General features: G+C 43.6%; 2 protein-coding genes across 5 annotated transcripts; both read right to left on the reverse strand.

Annotated features, from left to right (window-relative positions):
• Nucleotides 1-6: 6 nt before the first annotated feature.
• On the reverse strand, nucleotides 7-3,967 carry LOC121307850. Of its 4 annotated transcripts, none has more exons than XM_041240148.1 (3): nucleotides 3,061-3,967; nucleotides 1,197-1,369; nucleotides 7-486 (listed from the first exon to the last, which is right to left on the reverse strand). In XM_041240148.1, the coding sequence occupies exons 1-3, from the start codon at nucleotides 3,742-3,744 to the stop codon at nucleotides 444-446; spliced, it is 900 nt and encodes a 299-aa protein (XP_041096082.1). In that variant the 5' UTR covers nucleotides 3,745-3,967; the 3' UTR covers nucleotides 7-443. The 4 variants fall into 4 exon arrangements, with proteins under 4 accessions (XP_041096082.1, XP_041096081.1, XP_041096084.1 ...); XM_041240147.1 differs by having other exon boundaries at nucleotides 1,197-1,372; nucleotides 3,064-3,956; XM_041240150.1 differs by having other exon boundaries at nucleotides 7-463; nucleotides 1,197-1,372; nucleotides 3,064-3,953.
• A 3,994-nt stretch (nucleotides 3,968-7,961) lies between these two features.
• On the reverse strand, nucleotides 7,962-19,286 carry ppp1r16b (protein phosphatase 1, regulatory subunit 16B). Its single transcript, XM_041240103.1, has 10 exons — nucleotides 19,272-19,286; nucleotides 18,528-18,635; nucleotides 16,413-16,558; nucleotides 15,000-15,103; nucleotides 14,128-14,252; nucleotides 12,920-13,045; nucleotides 12,354-12,429; nucleotides 11,058-11,187; nucleotides 10,476-10,626; nucleotides 7,962-10,165 (listed from the first exon to the last, which is right to left on the reverse strand). The coding sequence occupies exons 1-10, from the start codon at nucleotides 19,284-19,286 to the stop codon at nucleotides 9,734-9,736; spliced, it is 1,413 nt and encodes a 470-aa protein (XP_041096037.1). The 3' UTR covers nucleotides 7,962-9,733.
• Between the last annotated feature and the right edge of the window lie 360 nt (nucleotides 19,287-19,646).

Genomic DNA, 19,646 nt, shown 5'->3' on the forward strand with positions numbered 1-19,646 from the left:
ACATGCTTGTCTTAGTGTTTTCCCCCCCTCTGTGTTCTATCTACTACGCATGACTAAGGAGCTTCTGCAACAATGAGAATCACTTCAGACAAACACGATTGAGGCAACGTGATGTTCCTTTCAACATCATGTGCGTCACGATGCACGAGTTTTACTGGATGCTGGTTTGAAGTCTCCGATTCTGTATTTCTGATAACTAGTGCGATGAATCCCTTTGTATCTTTATTTCAATATAATTTATATATGATCTTTCTTTGTAACAGTTCTTTTAATGCATCATTATGTATGCTTTCCACTGTGTAAGAACAAATCATTTTGATCCAGATTCATTAGCTTAGAAATAATACTGCACATACACCTGTCTGGTTACTAAGCGACCGCCCCAGCTCCAGTTACATGCTCACCTTTCCCCCCTCATTCTTGTGTAATCTTCAGAAGCTCAGTTACTTTGTGAGCTGGTCAACTGAAAGTAGCGTGTCAACTTTACTTGGCAGAAAAGTGCAGATTAAAAGACAAAGGTGTTACAGTGGAAGAAAAACACCAGTTATACAAGTAAACAGGGCCTTACATTCCTAATAGCAGGCTGGCATTTCACCGCTAAAGATCACTTTACCAGCGCACATCAAATGTGCAAAACAGCATGACCAAGCACTGTTCCGACAGGGCAGCACATTAATAGATAATGTATTAAGCAAGTCAGTTACAGAACAATTCCAGGTGTGCAGGGTGAGGCTGAAATGACGCACCCAGGCAGCTTTGTGAAGTTAACCAGTTCTAAAAGGTACTCTTTTCTTTCCTTCACATCCATTGACCCTGCATGCTGTACTCTGGAGCTGGCATGAACTGGGCACAGCCTGAGCATCTGCTGTTCATGCTGGGTATTGTGTAATATGTGTATGAATGTATTACTGTATCACAGTATTAAAAAGAACAGGAATAGATTAATATCGTAAGGAGTTAGTTCATTTAAAAATCATCAGTCACAATATGTTGGGTAATTACCAATAAATGTAGTATATTTCTATAGACGCAGGCACAACTTGCTGGCTATCCTGTGTGCCAGCTGTAACTCTTCATAATGTTCCTACATGAATGCAAACCACTGTGCTGTTACTTTGTTTATATTTCAGTGGTAGTGAGTGGGCTGCCTTCATGCTGTATGTGTGTGTGTGTGTGTGTGTGGTTCAGCTGCTCACCTGGAAACAGCCAGGTAAAATATCCCCAGCGACATCAAGGAGATTCCGATGTGGAACGCGACTCCGACAGCTCCGTATTCCTTGAAGACCTTCTTCAGCTGCTGGGATTTGTTGGGTTTTCTGTTTTCCTCTCTTTCCTGTTCTGCAGCACCCACTCTGGAATCACCGCTCTCCGTCTGCGGCAAACAGACAGGAAGCAAACAACACAGGATTGTAGAGCGCTGGAATTCAACTTCATCATTGTGGGAACATGCTTGTGTTTCACACTTCTACAGTCGGCGCTGACCACAGACATTTATACTTGACCAAAAAGGTCAGTCTTTTTTAAAACTTTTATTAGAACGAGGTCAGACAAGAAAGAGTTAAACAGGAAATGAGATAAGCAAAGCCTGGTTTAAAATTAGAAGAAACCACACATGAACTCATCACCGAGCTCTGACACCATGCTCCACCTCCAATGGTTACTCATCGTAACAAACCCAATCTTACTAAACTTTTACAAGAAGGCAGGAGATTTTCCGTTTATGCCAACATCTGCACTCAACAGCTGCATGTGTCACATGTAAGAGACAGAGAGGCTGTGCCAGATATAGCATGGGGGTATGAAGTATCTAAAGGGTATTGGGAGGGAGATATGTCTTGTGATATGTTAAACAAAGCCTGATATTCATTACAGTTTGACATTTTGTAAAGAAGTCAAGAATTAACATCAGCAGCAATGGGTTTTATTGTATTTAATATATTGGGTTTGTTTTGACTTTGTAATTACTGCATACAGCACAGTACGGGTGGGCAAGAAAGAAGGAAATAGGCTATAGAAATATTTCTAATAACCCAAAAGGAGGTTTCCTGTGTGACTATCTTTGACACTCCTGTGAAAGGCCATTCTTAATGGTAGCTCTTGACCTAGATGAGTAATGATACAACTGCATACGAATATAAACCAAATACTGAGCCAGACCACAAAGACAGATTTGTTTGAGGCAGAGTGATACAAAAAGAAGCACATGATGCCAACTCGCCGTTTGCCAAGGCAGTGGGCATGAGCTGCAGACCGCACCGTACTGTGTTCATTGTGCACAGTATGCGTGGCTGGGAAACGCCGTGCCAGACCGCGGCTGTTTTTAATAGCATGCACAAGCTCGGAGCAGATTTTAGAGATTCATCACTGTCTCGTGTTGTGGTTTAAGAACAAATGGTCACGCTGGGCTGTTCCGTACCCACGTCCACGATCAGCGTATTTTATATTATTCTACACGCATCCATTCTGTTCTTATTACTAAATGAATGCTGGGCTGCAAAAATCCGCAAATACTTTCTGCGCCCTTTGTTTGACCAACCCGAACTTTGATGTATTGAGTATTGCGACTGGGTTAAGAACTATGTCAGTTCATTCTTATTGTTGTTGTTTTACAAAATAATCTAGAAATATAATTAACGGGGATAAGCTAGTCAAACTTGAAAAAAAGTGTTATATATTTTATTTAACGCCAATTAAGTGATGCATCAATTGGACGAAAAATCTACCATCAACAAGTTACATTAAGCGCGTACAAACCAGGTTACCACAGGGGGTGGTTGCTTTGTGAATGAGGCAACGGCACAAACCACCCCGATCACTTTGAAACGCTACCAACAGGTATGATTAAGCACTCTTGGATTATGCCAAGGCAAACAGTTTTTAGTTTTCCTTCTTATTTTTTTAAACATGACTAAAAAACACTCGTTTTTTATACCCACAATACAGTAATATATAACTGTCAAAACGTGAGCTGTTTTAAAACTCTTTACAGGTAAGAAAACAGACACACTGAAACCAGTTCAACATTACGATAACAATATTGCATTCAAACTAGAAAAAACATGCCTTGATTGATCTTGAACCTTGGTCGGCAGTTTTTTTTATCTCTTGTTGCCGGGCGGATGAAGTCGAGAAACACGCCCGCATTTGGAGCCTCCCTGCCGCTGGACTGAAAAGATAAAGGCGCCTGTTCTCTGAGCTCAGCGCCGGCGACAGATCCGCGCCTCTGAACCGGTCACACCCCGCAGCACTGGCAGAAGAAAGAGCCCAGGGAATCGGCAACCCTTTCGCTTTATTACAGTGGAACAGACGGCTCTGCAGCCCCGCTGCGGTCTCATTAAACACGTTCCCCGCTGCGGCCAAACTTTCTTCCCAAGGCAGAGGATTAATCCAGTTTGCAGATTTACGCTTGTAATCTTCGGAGGTCGGATCTGTTTTAAATAACATCGCCTTGTCTCCCCCTTCGATATTCGGTAAATCTCTCCACAATAATGGACTGCGAATACTTTTCTCGATTGCAGCTTCCCAACCGCCCTGCTGGACATATATACCAGTGAAAACAGGCTGTGCAGAATTACGCAATGGTCGGGTAGCAGCAGCATTGACCCGCTTTCTTATTCTCGTACTACGAATAGTACTAGCACCTGGATTTCCAAGAATGCTGCATCCAAAAAAATTCACCGACGCACCAACAGTGCTTGCATGTTGTAGCCGCACCGGTAACCGAACACCCCTTGATAGAAGCATGATCCAGCTCTCCGCTTTCTGCAAACTATAACTGGATCTGCTAATCTTTATGCTGTCGCCACGGCGTAGGTCTTTGCTTGCACTACAGCGATGAGACGAAAACAAAACCCTCAACTTTTTCCAGCTCTACTTTACTTGCCCTCCCGCTTGCTGTGCTATCGACCTGCTCGACACGGCACCGTGTGATTCATCTGTTTACAGTGCTAGCTTGACATTACAAGAGACCCGCTGACCAATGGGATCGGAAGCCACGCCCCCTAGTTTACTTCGACAACAAACAAATTAGAGACCCAAACGAGTGGGTGACGTCAGGTATTTCATAACGTGTGATGTATGGTTATATATGACCATACATCAAAAAGAAAAGGGGGCATTACAAATATTAATACATGTAGGCCTATGCGTTGTAATATATTTAACGGGATAATATATATATATATATATATATATATATATATAGATATATTATATATATATTCGATATTATATATATATATAGAATAGATAGGAATATCCTATATATCTACGTACGGACTTGTTTCTAAATGAGGCTCCTACAGTTTAGAATAAAGCCATTTTCTAATATTTTACTGCTTCAAGGTTTTTCACTACAGTTTCATATAAAGCTGACATGATCCCTGTTTGAGTTCTAGTTTATTTAGTTATATCAGAGAACCCTGTGTTATATAAACGATCCTGTAACACTTTGGATCTCAATAATCAATTCTTTACATGCACCTTTTCATTGGCAATTCTTTCATCTCCATTGTAAGCCACAGTGCCACTTCTTTTAGAAAAAGTCATGACTAACATGTTGGAAACTCTGATCAGCTTTAACCTTTTTGTGTGCATGCATTTGGTATTCACTACAGTGCTTCACAAGCTGGTTGCATTTTACTCACTGTATTTCACAGAGAATTGTCTAGCAAACACCTAGAACTGACTGCGCCACTGTCTCTTATATGTCTTTCAAAACTCAGGCACTCGGACTGATAACACTATGTAGCACAATTTTTGTTCCTGGGTAGTAAGTGTTATTTCCTAATTGCTTATGCCTCAAAAGTATAGAAAATGGCTATTATTCCCCACAAACTTTGCTTTTGTGACCAGGACAGTGATATTTCAAAATATCACTATTTCCAATGGGAAAATGGGCAAAAATCTTTTCGTTCACATAGTCAGAAAAAAACAACATATGAATCCAAATTAACATGTATTTATACTAAAGTAATACAAAAATGACTACAAAAGATTTAGAAGTGAGTAGTTTTACAGTATAATCGTAAATCTCAAAAAACTACTCACTTCTAAATGTTCTGTAGTCATTTTTGTGACTTTATGTGAACGAAAAGACACACATTTGCCCGTTTTCCCATTGCAAATAGTGATATTTTGAAATATCACTGTCCTGGTCACAAAAGCAAAGTTTGTGGGGAATAATAGCCATTTTCTATACTTTTGAGGCATAATCAATTAGGAAATAACACTTACTACCCAGGAACAAAAAAAAAAAAAAAAAATTGTTACACAGTGTTATCTGTAAGCTTAACTCACAAGACTCAATTGTTAACAAGTAGGGATAAATAACTTGTAATAATGTTTACTACAATTGCTAACAAAACAGTGGTGCTCATAAGTGTGTCAGGGTGTGTATGGGTTATGCCTCATTAGTGAAAATGAACTCTTTGATTTCTTAGTTACAATGGGGGGTATGTCGAGCTTTAGGAATATAGTGCTGTCCACGCTGGTAAAACAATGACGTTCAGATATACCGGGAAGCTACATGATGATTGATGCCAGCCTTTGCGTACCTGTAACATGTCTTCTTCCCGTTGCTGTAGCAACTGTGCGCTCTGCTTCCAAAGAGCAGTGGAACGCTTTTGAAAGGCGGTAATGAGTCTGCAGAAATAAGAAAGCTGATCAAAAAATGGAGGCTTGTTTCTTTTAGAGGCCTGTGAGCTTCCGTGCATGCTGCTGACATGTGTACAAGCATACCTATTTCCTGTTCTACACATCAAGACTACCGCCCGCTAACCGTGTCACCTACACAGTGTCAGGGTGCTGAAGGCTCAGCCTCAGAGCGATGCAAAGCAGGACCTCGATTTGCATGCCGGTGTTGAAGGGTCTGCCTTGTTCTTCCACATCTTCTTGCTGCAGAACATACAGAAGCAGCTCAAACTAAAATAGATGCTATCTCTCTCTCTCTCTCTCTCTCTCTCTCTCTCTCTCTCTCTCTCTCTCTCTCTCTCTCTCTCTCTCTCTCTCTCTCTCTCTCTCTCTCATTGTTTTATCCTCTAATCTGAACTGTACTTTCATTGTTCCTGGTACTACTGTAATACACCTTATGTAGGCCTGGCTATGAGAGATAAGGGCAGCATGTAACCTTATCTCATGAATCAGAAACTGAAACTGTGTTTGTGTGTGTGCGTGTCCAATCCTTATCTGCTCTTCCAAGCGCTTCCCTTGAAGTAATCATTATAATCCCTGTGATCCAGAATGAACTGGATTCACAATAACTTGCTGGGGTCTGTCAAGATATGGTGTTTTTTGGACACATTTCTAAAATACACAAGTTTTGATAAACCAGACAAGGTGAGTTCTTCCCAGGGAGGCTGGGAACTTGATATCAGTTTGTTTTTTGGGTTTTTTTTTTTTTTTTTTTTTTTTTTACACAATGCCAGTTTCCAGACAGTTTAGCTCTTCTCTGTGAAATCCCTGGGGCTAGGTAGTTCTCAGACCAGGATTCATTAGCATATGCATTCATCCACAGCCCCTAGAGCTCTGCAAGGCGGGGCTGCACAGAAAACTGGCAGAGATCCACGTCCTTCCACATTGAGCCCTCTTACACACAGCCAGCTGGCTCCTGCTCTGCACAGACCCGGACTGCATTCATGCAGCCACAGCACATTGCAGACAGAAATATCTGTGGGGAAAAAAACAACATGCTCCAAACAAGCGTCTTCATTCCCCTCATATCAGATCAATTCTAGTGCATTACAGTTTAAATCCTTGGGTCCATGCAATGAAAGTTCCATGCAACGTATCCCCTGTATGCATTTTCTTATAACCCTCCCCCTTTTTATTAGCCTTCTGCTCATTTTTGTTTAAATGGCTGCAGCTTGGCCTTCGCGACTGAATTCTAATTGCAGTTTCTTGAAAATTAATGAAAACATGAATGAGGTTCAAAGACAGGTTTCTCCGTTTCAAAGAGCAACCAGCAAGCAGAGCTCTGCACCCCCCCCTTGCCTGGTGCAGTTCAGATTGATGTGAAACAGCGTGCAGGCTTTTGAAAACGTCATTCTTTTGGCTCTTCATCCCAAGTGGGCTCTCATTGAGAATGGAGTGAATTATGTGAAGGGGCCAGTGGCAAGGGCGTCCTATTGAAAGAGACTGAATGAGCCTCCCTACAATAGAGTCTGAGGCAGAGCAGTGTGAAAACCACCAACAGAGCAGAAACGAACCAGGAAACCACTGCTGTTCTCATTGGGTCAGACGCTACAAACTGGCAGCGCAGAAAGAAAGTCTTGTAGTGAAAATACCATTGTTTATTTTCAATGGGGGGAGGTTTATACTGTTATATATATATATATATATATATATATATAATATATATATATATATATATATAATATATATATATATATATATATATATATATATATACTACACACACACACTGGTATAGCTCAGTATAGCCAGACCTGCTTTTCATGGATAACATCCTGTGGGTTACAGTACCTAATCCAACCTAGGAAACTCTGAAAGGATATCCCTTATTACCAAGAGTAGCACTGGCTTTGTAAAATGACATTCACCTTGCTTACCTCCAAGAGGTCCCTATAAGGCTGATGTGAGAGAGACACACACAAGGTTCACCAGAACAGAACAATTACATCTCTCTATTGTCAGTATTCTTTTTTAATCAGTAAGCACACATAACTAAAATAACAACTAGTCAATACAGTGCTTTATTTTGCATTGTTCCATAGGAATGTATTTTAAAACTTGCAATGGAAATACCCCATTAAGCCAGCAGAGGGCATAATACACACTTCCCAGTGCCTGAATGAATACAGTCCAATTTGGAGTCTAAAGGCTGCTATCTTACTGGTGCCATTGTTTGTCAGTCTATGCAATAGTAGATCCAAAGTCTTAAACACTCAACTTTCAACACAAACTCTCACAATAAAAGACAAAAACAAAAACACCAGCATCTGAACAAAATATACAATTTATTTAAAATCCGTTGATACAACCATCATTTCCCAGTACTTACAAAATCAGTAGTTCCAACTCCTCTTTGTCACTTTAATCAGCCCCATACGATCACATACCGGTGTGCACAAGTACCAGGATAGACACCCTCCGGAAGCAGAAACCCTCACAATACCTTGACATCAGTCATGGTATGAAATCTGGGTGAAAACACATTGCACTAATCACTGTACAGTAATTACCTGCCAACGATGAACCTGCCAGTGCTTTGTACTACACTACTCAGTTGCAATATAGCTGCTCCTCCTCATGATCTTGCTTGGTTAAGATGCCCTAGAATGTCTCTCCTAATTCCAGCGTTCTCTGCATTGTCTTTAGAACTGACAGAATGTTCTGGAATGGAGCGCGGATTTCTTGAAATAAAGAGGGTAGCCGGTATGCGTCTGTGGTTTATGAAACACAAACTGAACCACCTTTATGAAGAGGAGGTCCAAACACACCATCTAACTTACTAGCTCCACGTTTTGAGAATGTCATTTAAGACATGTCATTTCTTTTACATCTCAGTTTAAAGGATGTACTGCCCTCTGGCTGCTTTGAAGTGCAGTTTGTCTTCTGTTCCAACAGAACCTCAACACTTGCATATCATGAGAAATGGCAGGGTCATCCTTGCCCCCTTAATGGGTCAATTCACTTTTGTTAGTGAAGGCGTAAAGTCAGTTGACCATGCATGATGATGGGCAGGGGGTAGCTGACCAGTTCTGCAGATAGCATTGGGTCTGTATAACGCTGCACCTCTTACACATCTCTAACAGTATTGATGAAGAGAAGCATTGTAATTTAATAAGTCTCACTGGATTAGCCTAGAGCATGCAGGAGTAAATACAGTTCTGTGCACTGCGGTACCTATTTGCAATAGTGCAGCATGCTAACACTGACTCTCTGTGCTTCAGGGCTAGGAGAGGGGCTTTCAGCTAATCTGAATGAAAGCAGAACTGCACTACTGACCTGACACTGTCTGTAACACTAGATATAGATATATTTACAAAATATTTATACAAATATAGATCGAAAATATTGACAGCTGTGGTAAACTACAGATAATTTAAGCATTTACATAAAAAATGAATAACATATTTACAGCTTTGTACAGTAAGATTTACAATATTCACACGTGGTTCAGCGGTTAGAGTGCCAGCTCAGGTTCTCTGCCAGTGTCTCAGATCTTTACTCCCCGTCTACCTGCCCACCAGCCTGCATGTTTGAAAGAGATAAAGACCAGGCTTCAACATTTAACATTTCCAGGCCATTGCTGTGTCCAGTCACATCACGATTATTTTTTGCTTAATACATAATTTCTGAAGCACAGACAATAAATGTGTATTTGGCTTCTAGCTGGGATTCAGATCAGGTGAAGCTTGGTTTTAGCTCTGTGTCTCTAAATCCTTTGATTTCTCAGACCTGCTGCTCTATGAATAATTGAATTCATTGGCATGTTTTGTGCTTTGAAACCTCGCTGAAGATGAGAATGAAGTAATGGAATCCCTGTACTCTACATATCATCCCAGTGACAGACAGCAGGTTTGTGGTGGTCACTAGGTGTTTTGACCTCAGCTCATATCAACTACCCATCCTCAAAGCTGCAGTGTTCTTTAAGGAGAATGACCAGACAATGACCTGCAGTGTGACTTGCTTCAGACCCTGTACAGAATGTCTGCCCACCCCGCCCCCTTGTGTGACATCACTTGGAATCCTCTACCCTGCAAGCTGACCGCTACGAAATGGTACAGCAGCCCTGTGTCTTCTCATTGACCTCCTCCACTGGCTGCTTGAGTCTCAGAAGGGGCGGGTCCCCGCTGGTCACTGTGTAATAAACCGTGCTCCCGTTGGAGGAGACCAGGGGGAGGCGTGACTCAGCCGGGCTGGTCCCGTTGGCGAGGTGACCGTTGAGCAGCGGGTGGCTGAGCAGCTTGGTGGCGGCTCTCTGCCTCTTCAGCTCCGCCAGGGTCTGGTGGCTCCGCTCGTTGTAGGCAGCCCAGGGGTCTGTGAGGGAGCTGGGGGGCTCTGGGGTCGAGGGGCTCCTGGGGGCGTCTCCATTGCAAGGGGGGTGTGTGGAGGTGCTGGATAAGGAGATCTTCCCGTTCGTAGTGCTGTCAGCAGGTTTCTGCTCTTTGGCTGGCTTGGGGGTCTTCTCTGGCATTACTTTCTGGTTGAGGGAATATATGGAAATTAGTTTCATTCTACAGGTGATTTTTCCACAATCTGAGTAAGAAATCACAGTAAAACTTTTTATTTTACAAAGCTTCTGGACTTATTCTCTTCTTCTTTCAAATTGATTGAAATCTGCTGGTTGGCAGACCAAGGGAGGATTGCATGGTCAGTGCCGTGCTCCTCAAACCAGGTCAAGCCCGCTGTGTACACAAAGCTCATACCCAGCACAATGGACAGCAAGCAAGGCGACACTACCACTACTAGCAGAAGACACAACCCTGTCAATCTCTGCCCCCCTGCCTTACCGGAACGGTGTTCTCCTGATCTGACTCTCTCTCCTGCTCATCCCCCTCCCTGGGTGGCTTCTTTCCCCCCAGCCACACAATGGCCTCAGTCTCGTACTCCTTTCTGTAGAGATTGTTGCGATCGGAGATACTGGCCCTGCGCACCACCTTCCTGCAGAGAGACGCACACACACACACGCTATGACCCAGCTCCAGCAATCAGCTTCGCTTCCTGTGTCAAGGTATTTAGAATTAACGCTGGTTAATTCTAATCCTTCATTAAAATCAGAATCCATGCTGTTCACTGCTACACAGTTTAACATGTAATACATATTCCTTAAGTTTTATTTCCCCATTAATCAGCGATCAAAAGACTTTTTTTTTTTCAGACGCTGTAACATTTGCATAATGAAACTTGTAATAAATGACTCGGTATGTTAGTGCTTGGGCTTTGTGAGAGACAATACCAAGCAGACAAACTTTTTGACTAAGACTGTCATTAGAATTCCTTAGAATAATAATCTATTACACGTGGAGAGAATGCTTTGAGAAAAGAAGGTTTCAAACTGAGCAACGGGGAGAACACTAGGGGGCAGCACTCACCCCCGGCTGCCTGCACTGGAGGTCCTCCGACACAGAGAAGTCTTGTGTGTGAGCTGGGACTTCATGATGATGTCATGCTTGTGCTTCAGGTCCAGGAGCATGGTTTTCAACTCCTCGTCCTCACACAGGTCTGAGGAACACAACACAGCAGACCTGGCCGATCAGTCTCACTGAGGCTTCACTCCGCGCTTACACTGTCTATATCTGATCACCGAAACATTTTAATAACCAGCTTTCCCACTGATGACGATGGGACCTACTCATAACCTTTTGTTAACCCTTTCAGTCCTATTTTATCTCAGCGCCGTCGGAAATCACGTTGGATCCTCACAGGACTCCTAGGTCCCAGTCTGAGGTCGGGTAGAAATATACGTCAAATATATTGCTGTCCTTTTCTCATATACAGTATAACCAATAAAGGAGCATTGAATTATAGAACTTCATTTCAATAAAAATAATTTGTTTGCTATTTTATTTCACATTTACAATGGCTTTCATTTCGAGACATGGACAGCTGCTTCTGATGCAGGGGAGATATTAGCAATGCATTACTTATGGAGTGCAGAACTACATTAGAGCAAGCAGTTTAGGAAAGTTTCTACAGTTTGGAATGTGTTATAAAGATTTGTAATAATCTGTCTGCAGATCATCAGTCTAATAGATGGATTAGCAGCCTGCTGGGATACACAGACAGTAGGATTACAGTAGAGCCAATAAGCTGCAAGCTAGTTTGACAGATGGGCAGGAGAGCAGATACTAAGACAACAAGACAACAAGCAGACCAATTAACAAACAGACAGACAGATACACACACAGACAGACAGGCAGACACACAGACTGACAGACAGACACACAGACAGACAGACAGACAGACAGACAGACAGACAGACAGACAGACACACAGACTGACAGACAGACAGACACACAGACAGACACACAGACACACACACAGACACACACAGACACACAGACTGACAGACAGACAGGCACACACACAGACACTATGGTAAGTTAAAGGCAGTCAAGCAGTGTAGCAACAGATCAATGCATTGGCAAGGCAGGATAATTACCAGCTGTGTCATCATCACAGCTATTGTTATGAAGGTTTGGCAGTAAAGCCTATTGTATGAAAGGGGGTAGGGGATTACAATAAAGGTTAGAGTGCCCCTGTCTCATGAATCCTGGAAACAAGGATTGCATTGGTACAAATGGGACTCAGACCCAGTTGTTTTTTACATTAAGACTCATATATGGAGGTTGTGTGGGTGAGTGAAAGGGGTTTATTCTTGAACTCACCGATAGGAGTCTCATCCAGGTAGGTTTTGGCGTTCAGACTGGCTCCATGGGAAACCAACAACTCAGCCACCTGTATCTGGAAACACACACGATAAAACAATCACACCTCTGCACAGGGGTTCCAGAGTTTCCATGAAGGAATCCACTGGAGAGCTCTGGATGTCAGTCTGTCGGTCTGTCTGCCATTGGGTTCCAAATTTTTGGCAAATTACAGTACGGCATAATTGCAATGATTGCCCTTCCAGCTTCTCTTATTTCCACCGGAACTTTTTAAAGGGGCCAACAGTAAACGTCCTGTCCATCTAAATAGTGTGTTCCAGGAGTTTCACTGTGTTTCTTCCTTAAGACATGTCGATGGTACTACATGTTTTAAATAACCAACAGTGAGAAGTACTAGTGGAAGGAAAGCTTTTGGAGGTAAAGGGTGAATACAGTGTGTCAGAGACTGGTGTGTGTAAATCCACAGCCTCTGCAGCGTGGGCACACCCAGCCCCAACAAGGCTCACTGGTACTCCTGGAGGGATGGATCTGACCAGGGGGTTTGTAAAGGAGTGTGAGGGACTGACCTGCCCCCAGCAGGCTGCAGCATGGAGTGGCAGCCACCCGTCGAAGTCTCTGATATCCACCCGGGCTCCCTGCTCCAAGAGAAGTTCTGCAGCCTGGATGTAGCCATTCGCTGCAGCTATGTGGAGCTGGAAAGAGGGAGAGGAGATTAGGACACAACACTCTCCTTATACAGCTTGATGACAACATGTGAGACCAGTCCCTTTCAGGATCTCAAGCTTGCGCCAGTACTGCTGGTAAAAAAATAAAAGTTTATAGAGCTCCCTTCACAACCTGCTAAACCCTTGGGAAAGCACACGATATCAGGATCAAATTAAAAGAACACTTGAAAAAAGACCTCAACCTTAAACCCTGAACTGCGTGTTACAAACAGGTTCTCTTAAAGGAATGGGGGGATGGGGGATGTCAGGATCACATGAGAAATGAGATCAAAATCATTTCAAACTTACAGAGAGATCCTGAGATTATCTACCTTGTCATCTCGACATAACAGATGCTTTATTTTTATTTGTTTGCCCTTGTCCTCAAAGCGCCACGACAGAGAGATTAGGAAGACGAACGGCACCTGATACGATCTCTGATAAATCCAGTTGTGTTCCGGCATACATGTGCACCAAATAACCAGGGGAGGGCAGCATTGAGTTAAGCATTGGCTCAAATACCCACAGCACACCCTGCATGATGATCGAGCACGCTCGCCAACTCACAACGTTGAAGCAAGACTGAGGAACGGGCAGGTAGAAGAGATAAGCCACCTTCAGGAAATCCAGCCTTCTAGTTCTCTGCTACAATATCTCACCCATACTACAAACAGTGGACTGTATGTGTAGTTGGACTCTTATCAAATAAAGTATTTCATCTGTCTGTTTGGAGATGTGAATGCAGGATAAGACATACAGGGAATGCTCAGAAACCCGTCACTGTGATAGATTGAGTTCTTAGCTTTGATTTATTACAGAGGTAGGAAGCCTACAGTAATATATGCACTCTATCATTGTGTCTATTAACCCATTTTTCACTTCTTCTGCAGAACGGCTCTATCGGTCCAGGAAATGCTGCTTTCCTCTGTTTTCAGTCGACCCAATGCTGGAATATTAAGCAGTGAATACGGAATACAACCACACTTCACTGTCCTGTATATCCAGCGCATAACCCTATCCGTTACTCTGAGGATAGTCCCTGTAGTGGCCTCTCTTCGCTCCTCACTCACCAGTGTGACCCCCTGCTCGTCTGTCTTGCTGAGGTCCTGGTGGCTCTGCAGCAGCTCCTGGATGTCTGAGACCATGCGCTTCTCCACCGCCACCCGCACCTCGTTGATCATTTCCTGAGTGATCCCTGAAAACAAGCGATGTGTTGGATCAGGGAGGGGGGCTTCGTGACGTGGTGTGGTGGGCTAATGCACTGGTGTTCTTTCACCTCTAGAGCCCTGGGTTAAGTTACAAGAGAAATGAGTTTGGGGGTCTCAACCATCACAAGGTCTGTTACCTCGGGGCACATTTCCAGGTATAAAAAAGAGATGGGCTTAGAGACTGAACCTGGGTCTGATCCCATTGGCCATGCTTGTGGAGTAATGCAGGGAAGCTCACACTGCACTGCCCAGGGCTAGCTCACTTTCTTTTTATTTTCATTTACTTGTGAGGATTTTGGATCATCTCTTATAAAAGTGTCCAACAGTAAAATCACAGCAAAGTGTAATCAAGCACAGTGAAAGCATGATAAGCATTGTAAAGAATAACGAGGTACAGTATGGTAAAGCACAATTACAAACCAGGGTAAACTATGGAAAATGCAGAGTAAAACCATGGGGAAAAATACCGTGCATAAATAACATGATTAATAAAATTCTATTACTTATGGTCACAGACCAAAGATATTGTAACAGGGATTATTTCTTTGTTCTTTTCAGAAAAGAGTTAAACTTACTCAGAGATCAGACCTTGCTCTCCAGCACGCAGCCCCTTAATCTTCATAGCATTAACGCAGAATGAAATTCCCTTGAGCCACTGTGCAGCACCATCTGCCCAGACGAGCGCTAAGCCCCCTGGCCGCCTCCCCCACCTTCCCCTCACCCCGCCCTCTTACCTCGATTGGCCATGGCCATCTCGATGATGTCAAGGGTGGGGTCATCCTCACACAGGTCATAAGGCATGTTGCCATCCGAGTTCACCGCCAACAGGTCAGCGCCCCTGTGAGCAGAGAGGCACCGTGACACACACTTCAATCCATCTTAGACTACACAGTCACTACAGTACAGCATTCACTTTGAGAATTTCACCAGGAAGATCTGCTCTGGAAATATAAGAAAGATAACTCTACAAACTGACAACCGGTAAAGTCATCTAAAATACTGATATGCATATCTATACCCACTTGAACTTAGTTTTCAGCACAAGACATTGAAACTATTGAATTAATAATCCCAGGGTAGTCACTCTGTAATTAGTTAAGAGTTAAGCAGGCCACACCATCAACACACACTGATTTGAACTTTTGAGACAGTCAAGGACACAAACAGATTGCCAACTTAGTTTGTGGAATCACAGACCTCAGTTTCAGCTGCACTGAAGTCAATATGTGAGGACCCTTGTTATGTATTTAATACAGCCTGCATTGATAATATGCAGACACTGTTTCAATACAGAATGCAAACAGCGCATGCAGGAAGGAGTATTACTCAGTCAAGCTGAACACTGATCTCTGACACGGAGATTTTTATTATGTGCCCCAAGAGCTCAGTAATTCCAGAATTAATTGGAGAGCGTTTCAGCATGGCAGCTGCATTCAGACAAGGAGAGCACATCTCTACTGTAAAAACAGAACAGTGTTTTTTGCATTCTAACAGTTCTGATGTTTTAAAAGGTATTCTTCTTTCCACTTGCTGCACAAACTTTTCTTACCACACTCTGAGACTAAGACATCAACCCCCAGAACTGGGACGTCATACAGTTTTTGACGGTACCGCTGGCAATCGAATAATGAGTTAGCCTTGCATCTGACTCTAGCTATTACTTTTTCCGTTGAGATTTTTCAGTAAGGGTTAACCCGTGAAATAACCCACTAATGAACTGAAAGATCAAAGGGCTGTGGTGGAATGGTGTTTCTGTTCCCCGCACAGAGCCCTCACTTATACTGATATCGCTGCGCTTGGGAGCCCAAAGAGACAGACAGAGAGGAACACCAGGAGGGGACCGGTGAAATCCATGCTTAACAGGGCATGCATTATTCAAGCAGCAGAGTGATTGAAAAGTAATCTAAACAGAAACGTTACTAAGCTAACTGAACTGGCTTCAAACATTGCTGCATGCCACCTACAATGTTAAGTGGTCCTGAATGATCAAAGTTTTTACTCCCCAGTGTAATTTGCATATGTGTTTCATTAGAGCTGTTAATGTGACATAACTAGTGTGTGTGGTAATAGTAAAAGCTGTATGTGCACAGCATGCACTGCAGTGCCCCTATGGGCTTTGTGCTGTGGGTGCTGACGGAGGGACTCACTGCTGGATGAGGAGCTCGACCAGGCTGGCGTGGCCGCAGGTGGCCGCGGCGTGGAGGGGGGTCCACAGCTCGTTGTCCTGCGCGTTGACGTTGGCCCCGCGGTTCAGGAGGATCTTTGCGATCTCTTCGTAGTTATCTATGCAGCACTGAGGAGAGAGGCACACAAGCACACACCAGAGTCAGGCTGCTTTCATTTAACTCGGAAAGAGCACACTGTGAAAAGATGCATTTTACAAGAAGCATCTCGGTAAGACAGCAGAAGAAAAACGCCCTGGAATTACAAGCAGTAACTTTCCTGCTGAAACCCTGACAGTAATTGGAAAGGGAACTTCGCAATTTCCACATGCAGTTGATGTTGGGGGCGTGGTAAGCTCTTTAATGTCTGCACTGAGTGCTAAGTTGTTTAGGGAATAACAGAAGGCAGTAAAATCAACAGCTTCATTTTTACGTACGCACACGACAATGGTAATTCTGAATAACCTCTTCAGACACTTCCAGCTACCCATTACCTATGAACTGAAGAGTGAGGGTGACTGGTTTGTTAGTATTTGCACGTTCTGCTTGGGCCCCAGGACCTCAGACTAAACACAAAGCTGCTGCTTCTTCATTCCGAGAGGTTATCTGCCACCCAGCTGGGCGTATCCTTCACGCTTCCCCTGAGCCCTCATCTCAATTACGATAAAGAGCTTTGAGACACACAACATCAAATATTTAGTGTTTAGGGCAGGGAAGGATCAGACTAGATGGGCGCCCAGGGGAACTGCACTACAGCAAGTCCACGCGAAGCATTAGAAACGCCCCCCTCCTCCCTCCAAACTGTATTCCGTACAGGAGACGCAGTCTGCACCTCATGCTCTTCCTGCATCATTAACACGCTTGTCACTTTGTATCTGAGCTGATCATTGTTATCGGAATGTGTCTGCATTCAGCACTGGAAGTAAACGTGGAAGAATCTTAAACAAGGAAAGCAGCGTTTCTAGAGTTTGATTTAAATACAAACGAGGCATCACTTTATAAACAGTCGCTATACTGGCTGAATAACTCTCACTTGATACATAACAATTTCACAATATATTTTTATCAGGACCGCTGTAATCTTTATACAATATTGACATATACTCTGAGGAGGCTGCGTGGGATGCTCAGATATTAAACATTTTCCTTTATAAAAAGGACGCAGTCACTCTTACAGCAGCATTTGCTTGCCACGCTTTAATTACAGACAGCTCTCTGAATGTGACAAATAGCATTGTGCTGTAGCAATCCTAGCTGGTGGGTTTCCACTGAGCTTCACATATCACTTGCACATCCAGTCATGCGTGGATATCCAGCTGCATCCATTAGCCTCGACAATAAGGATGGAACCCGAGGCATAAAGTGTGTTATTAATGAAGTAAGAAAAGAACAACTGAAAACTCACAAGCTGACACGCAGAAGCACTTGTTATTAAACCCACGCTCTTCACCCTCCCTCTCTGTTCCAACAGAGACCATCAGGAACAATGGCACCCCTTCATCGCCCTCAAAGCACAGCATTCATGCAACTGGATTTGTTGAGCAATCAGATTACGCCTTCATGCAAAGGCTAACAACACAGCTAGTGTTAGACATCAGTGGGGGTCCTGATTGCCAGTCAGGCAATGCCAGTGGGCGGGCTGTAATAGGAACAGCGATAGCAGACAGGGCAAGTAGCTTCTCTAGTCAGTAGTCTTTCTGCCTTGTTTGACCCTGACCATTATCAGGTTGCCAGTAAGGGCAGCCGTGTGTGCTACCGTGTGACTGCTGTATTCTTTTCATTGTGTAGGTTTATCACTCGTATTGTGCTATAAGCTTGTCAAGGTCTCTGACTTGGGTCACATCTGCTCCTTTCCTGGTTTAAGTGATTGTGCAGTACAATAAAGCCACCCGAACTCACCTGCCATTGTTTGCATAATCTTAGTGACTGGCTCCTACTGAGTGCTTCCTGGTTCCAAAGCATTCAGCCCCGTCATGCAATACATCCTGTCCTGCAGTTTCTATATTGCATGTCGCAGAACTCCATCCTGACCCCTTGCAGAGGCAGTGCCCTGGCTGGGGCTCCACGCTGACCCACCCCTTATCCACTCTGTGTTCTTACCTGATGCAATGCAGTCAAGCCGTCATCATTGCAGAGATTGGGATCCACGCTGTTCCTCAGTAAGTAACGCACTGCAAGAGAGGAAGCAGAGTCAGGATCCACTGGACACTTCAGCAACGCTCACGGGCCCCCGTGTGACTTCTGTACTACTGTGTTTGAAATGCAGACGGAACACGTCCCCTGATCTGACATTGGCAGTGATAAGCCCCTTCACTCAGACACTCCCACTCTCACAACCAACCCTGCAGCCTCCAGCACTCCATCATACAGCAAACACTGTAATACAGATCACACTGATAGAGGCATTAACATGCCGTTATTCAAGGAACTCTAATAGCCTTGCTGTTTTCTTTTTTTGCTTGTTTTATTTATATAAAAAATACCATAAAATACAAATCCTGCCCTGATCCTGTAAGCTGTCCGGGAGGATTACAGATGAGATTTCTTGCAGGGTTTGTAATTGTTGTTTTTTTTTTTTTTTAAATCCTTGGCTAGCCATCTGCTCCAGAAGCGACTGTTCCCTACGCCTCCCTGCATGAGCAAGGGTTACCCTTCAGGATTTGGACCCGAGTCAGCTCAGTGATTAATGTCATATTTGCACTGTCTGTGAGATTTACAAGGGCTGATTTTGCAGACTCTTTCATTGTCTGATGACAATGTTTTTTTTAAACAGCTGCTCACAATTTGGTTTGTATATACATACAGGGGATGTCTAGAAACTCCACCATGATCCCAGAAACGTACATCAGTTTTAGTCATGGTGGCAGATGTGACAAATTCTGTAGAGCGCTGCTATCATGCACCTCTTTTGCAGGTGCATCACAGACCACAGTTAACTGATGCACCCATACCTATAAAGAGTGTTTCAGGTGGAAATGATGACGTCACATTAAGATTTGACTATACAATGCAGATCCTGCTGTAAGATACAAGCTGGTTTGCAGCTCCACTCCAGGTCAGAGCGGACAGAAAGATGTGCAGCGCATGAGGACATTAGTAAAGGCTTCTCGTTGAAAAGTGTGCATAGGATCTCTGCTTGTGTTTCGCTGCACTGCACAAGTTATTGAAAACCACTGTCATCTGTGCAGCCAAGCGCACTGTCAGCAATGATCGTCCCTT

This window comes from Polyodon spathula, chromosome 59 (genome assembly GCF_017654505.1).
Source record: "Polyodon spathula isolate WHYD16114869_AA chromosome 59, ASM1765450v1, whole genome shotgun sequence".
Taxonomy (NCBI): Eukaryota; Metazoa; Chordata; class Actinopteri; order Acipenseriformes; family Polyodontidae; genus Polyodon; species Polyodon spathula.